The sequence below is a fragment of the Carettochelys insculpta genome, chromosome 1 (genome assembly GCF_033958435.1).
Source record: "Carettochelys insculpta isolate YL-2023 chromosome 1, ASM3395843v1, whole genome shotgun sequence".
In the NCBI taxonomy this organism is placed as follows: domain Eukaryota; kingdom Metazoa; phylum Chordata; order Testudines; family Carettochelyidae; genus Carettochelys; species Carettochelys insculpta.
Window position 1 is genome coordinate 50,221,846 of NC_134137.1, and position 4,960 is coordinate 50,226,805.

A 4,960-nucleotide genomic window follows, 5' to 3' on the forward strand; every position below is an offset into this window, starting at 1 on the left:
ACTTCGTTTTTCTCTTTTTTCTACCATTCCTTTGCGTCTTTAATGATTAAAATGGAAACAAAAATATGCGAATTAATTTCTAGGCTCAGACAATCTTGTCTTGGGCAGAACTTCCGCAGAAGTCGGTGGGAAATGTGACCAAGGCATACAAGACAGGAACACCGGGCTGCTTAATTTTCCAGAGTTGTATTCTGTTCTTTCCTCCCTAAAAAATAATCCATCGGGTGGTTTTAGACGGGCAGGTGACCTTCTGTTCTAGCAACACGGTTTCTTCCCACTGGGAGAAGGGGTTTACAGCCCCCAGAGCTGATGAGTGATGGGGCTGAACAAATGTGTTCCTATGCGTGTTTTTTCTTATTGACATGTAATCCTCATCTACCTACAAACTAACACCCACGAACTAATAATGAGCAACACACACTGCCTTATATACGGACACAATTCAATGCCTAGATCAGCTACTGAACTATCGGATGGTGCGTGTGTGTGTGTGTGTGTGAGAGAGAGAGAGAGAGAGAGATCATAGTCATTACATATCACTCCGGTCATATGCTTTAAAGATCCTTTTCGTAAATAAATGAATAAATAAAGATGCCGCCTCTTATTTATGCTAATTTTCTTTGTATGAGAGGGGGAAGCTAAGCGTTAAACCTGTTCGGAAGCCGAAATATTTCAAAGCCTGTTTAATCAGCGCCCGGCGTTCAAAGTTGTTTAACCATTGTGTAGTCAGAGAGGCAGAATAAACCTGCAGTGCAGCCGAGCGCAGCTCAAGGGGGTTAAAGTGAAAAAGCTCCTGAGTAGAGCCGTGCCCTGGTTTATTCACCCTAACGCCACAGCATGATAAGATCCACCTCACTCCACACCGAGACAGACTCGCTTATGACCCCCCAAAAATACACTAGGGGCGTGTGCGCTGTCCCCCGGTGGGGTAAGTACAGCGAATGTGCTGCTGAGGGGTTGGCATTCTGCATTGCAACAGGTTAAGAGGTGCTGAACGCTCGTCTCGTGTGTGTGTGTGTGTGTGTGTGTGTGTGTGTGTGTGTGTGTGTGTGTGTGTGTGTGTGTGTGTGTGTGTGTGTGTGTGTGTGTACCAACCCCCCCACTCCGTCCGTCTTAGCCCACTGGCTGCACAAGGTTCGCACCAGCCCTATCGCCGCGAACGGCGGGAGAAGCGGGCGCGTTCCACCCCTCGCAGCGCCCCGCACCGCGCCGGGCTGCGGGACTGGGCTCGCGGGAGTACCGCACAAAGGCAAGGGCCGGGGCTAGCCGGCCAGTTGCGGTAACCGCAGAGAAGCGGGGAAAGTCGCCGGCGGGCGGAGCGGAGCAGGTGCCGGGTGCGAAGGCTGGGCCGGGGCCTGGCCGCCCGGAGGGTGAAACTGGAGTGGGTTGAAGGAGTTGCCGCGGCAGGGCAGGGGAGGACGGCGCCGCCTGAGGCAGCGGAGGAGCGCGCGGCGCCGCCTGAGGGAGCTGGGGGCGCTGGGGGCGCGCGGCGCCGCCTGAGGCAGCGGAGGGGCGCTGGGGGCGCGCGGCGCCGCCTGAGGGAGCTGGGGGCGCCGGGGGGAGCGGGCGGAGCAGCGGCGGGGCGGGGGTGGGGCCGACAAGCGGGGAGTCCATTGTGCACTTCATCTCGCTAACAAGGGGCATAATGAGGGAGCGTGCGGCTTGAATGCCAAGAGAAGCGGAACAAAAAGCCCATTGAGCGCCCCGGGCGTAGCCATCACATGGCCGGGGCCCTATTTAAGCGGCGAGCCCGGAGCCTTTCAGCACCACTGGGGCTGGCCAGCACCCCGCGCACGTCCGGCGGCCGCAGCCCCGGCCATGCCGCGCTCCTTCCTGGTGGACTCGCTGGTGCTGCGGGAGGCGAGCGAGAAGAAGGGCGAGAGCAGCCCGCCGCCGCCCCTCTTCCCCTACGCCGTGCACCACCCGCACCCGCTGCACGGGCTGCCCGCCGCCGCCGCCGGCGGTCACGCGCGCAAGGCCGGGCTGCTGTGCGTGTGCCCGCTGTGCGCCGGCGCCGCCTCGCCGCTGCACCCGCCGCCGCCCGCCCTGCCGCTGCTGAAGGCCTCCTTCCCGCCCTTCGGCTCGCAGTACTGCCACGCGCCCCTGGCCCGCCAGCCTGCCGCCGCCGCCTCCGCCCTCGGCGTCGGCCACGCGCCAGCCCTCTACCCGGGCGCCTACCCCCTGCCCGAGCCCCGCCACTTCCACTGCATCGCCGTCGGTAAGTGCCGCCCGCCCCGCAGCCTGCGGCCAGCCAGCCCGTGCCCGAGGCCTGCTGGAGAGCGCGCCCCGGCACGGCAGGGTCTGGCATGGGGGCAGTGAGGACGGAGGTGGGCACTGCAGGGTCTGGCATCGGGGCAGCGGGGGCAGCGGGAGCGCCGGACCCAGCCTGGTCAGTCATACCTAGTGTATGGTGCGCAAGGGGACGCCGTATACACCCCGTGCCCTGCAATCTAGTAACCCCGGCATGGGGCGATTGGTGGGGCGGGCCACCCACCGCCGCGGCAATGCCAGGTAGCGCCCGCAATAGTTCGCCCTGTGGCGTTGGTGGAGGCACCCGGGAAACAGCGTGGCTGGGTGACTTGGCTGCTTCCAACCTGCCGGGCTTGGCGGAGGGTCCAAGGATGCCAAAGCCGCCCCTCAGGCAGCTCGGGGGACGGCAGGCTTAGCACCGTGGAGTCTGACTGTCCGCTTTCCTTTCCAGACAGCACCTCCGGCCAGCTGCCCAGCAGCAAGAGGATGCGCACCGCCTTCACCAGCACGCAGCTCCTGGAGCTGGAGAGAGAGTTCGCCTCCAACATGTACCTCTCCCGCCTGCGGCGCATCGAGATAGCCACGTATCTGAACCTCTCGGAGAAGCAGGTGAAGATCTGGTTCCAAAACCGCCGGGTGAAGCACAAGAAAGAAGGCAAAAGCAGCTCCCACCGAGGCGGGGGCTCCGCCCACAGCTGCAAATGCTCCTCTGGGGCCATGCCAAAGTGCTCGGAAGACGATGAGGACTTGCCCATGTCTCCATCCTCCTCAGGGAAAGACGATAGAGACCTCACGGTCACGCCCTAGCCCCCCAGAGACTAACCCGAGAGCAGAAGGGGGTCTGGCCCTGGCTTGTGCCAAAGCGCCGGGGGAGGATATTGGCTCGTTTTGTATATTTCATGTAATTTACAAAGGACTTTCTGGCCTTTTCTAGGAGCCCCGCGAGTGCCGAGGTCGATGATTCCGTTGTAAATAAATTGTTCGCGGGTGCCTCCAGTGTTACCAGCTGTTGCTACTTTCCGTGTGCAGAGGGGGTTCGTTTGGGCGCCCCACCTCTGTGCTGTGATTAACTGTCTCTGTGTACGCCCAGGTCCGCAACAAGCTGTTTTTCAGAGGGGGCGGCGAGGGGAGACCTGGTTCTGTCGTTTGCATCCATGCTCGGGAGTCATTTCGTTGTGTGACCTCCCAGCCCGGAGTCCCTCTCCACGGCACAAGGGGGGCGCGCGCAGGATCACTGTTGGGATCTCCAGGGGCAGGCAGTGTAGGGCAGTTTGGTCTGGCGCTTTTTGGTGGCTTATATTTGTACCCGGGGGAAGCGCCCACCACCTGTGCGCGCGTCTTATATGTGGCTTCCTTGGTGAAGTTTGTTCGCGGAGGTTCCTTCAGGCCCCCGGCGATGGGCTTGCATGGCCTTGGTAATGCCGCAGATATTTATTTATTTATTTATGTGACAACCCAACCCAATAATAAAAGTTTTGCTTACCTTGCGCGATGCCTCCTTGACAATCTGTAACGCACGTAGCCTGCAGCTCTCCAGAGTGCGCTGGTATATTACGGACGTTTAATTCAGCTGGGTGCGCAGATGAACCCCGGCGTATATATGCAGAAGATGGCATGTTTCCCTGCATGATTGTCTCCTTCCCCCTAAAAATGCTAATGGCCAAGACAGAATCATTACAACACACAAGGATCGCTTAAAACCTATTTGTACAACTTACGGATCGTTTCTGCTTGGGCCAGGGCTAGGTTTTCCTGCTGGAATTTCGCGCATGCCACGTTCCTTTAATGGTACATGACCAGGGCCGTAGACTTTCTCTCCTAGCAACCTTTAACAAGCCAGGGAGCCAGTAATTCTGATCCCTGGGACCTGCGCTCTCGGCTGGAACCCAAACTCATTACAGCTTGTGGTTTCCCTGAAAAGCTGTGTCCCCGGCATCCAGGCGCTCTCCCCAGCTCTATCCACTGCCCCGCCCTTACTGCTCGGAGAAGCTGGTGCTAAATCTTTCGCAGCCAACCTAAGAACGCTCACGGGAGTTACATTTTTAGTCACAAATCATGAATACGTTTTACATGAACCTTTCCCCGATTAATACCCAAACGAGGAAAATTGAGCGCCTGGCCCCGGATTCAAGCCTCCAAATCGCGTCTCCAGCCAGTCTGGTTTGATTCCCGTTGAAATCGAAGCGCACAAAACTCCGCAGATTCCCCACCCAGCCCCGGCACAGCCCGCCGTGGCGAGCCACTCGTAGGTTTCCCGACTGGGCGAGACCCAGGAAGTCCTAGAATACCCCGTAGTGCGCAGCAGCCGGCGCGGCGCAGGGGTTTAATTCCAGGGAAGTTCTCCGAGCCCTGGTCTCGGTCCACTGCGTAAATTTACCCGCACCATTTACCCGGCAGAACAGACCAAACCTGACTGCAGAGCCAAGAAGAAGTCCTGGGGCACCTCATAGACGAACAGATATTTTGGAGCAGAAACTTTCGTGGGCAAAGACGGGCTTTGCCCACGAAAGTTTCTGCTCCCAAATCTCTGCTCGTCTATGAGGTGCCCCAGGACTTCTTGCTGTTTCTGAAGACCCAGACTAACTCGGCTCCCCCCTGCTACTGATTCCACAGAGGATCACTCCCCCTGAGCCCGGCCCGGCTCCGGGGCCCGCCCACAGCGGGGGTCTCCGTGTGAAAAGCACAGGACACCGATCGCTTAGAGGAGGTT

General features: G+C 59.1%; 1 protein-coding gene across 1 annotated transcript; it reads left to right on the forward strand.

Moving 5' to 3' along the window:
• Positions 1-1,818: 1,818 nt before the first annotated feature.
• On the forward strand, positions 1,819-3,057 carry GSX1 (GS homeobox 1). The gene is made up of 2 exons (XM_074982220.1): positions 1,819-2,218; positions 2,702-3,057. Exons 1-2 carry the CDS (start codon positions 1,819-1,821, stop codon positions 3,055-3,057), a joined length of 756 nt encoding a protein of 251 aa, XP_074838321.1.
• Positions 3,058-4,960: the final 1,903 nt, after the last annotated feature.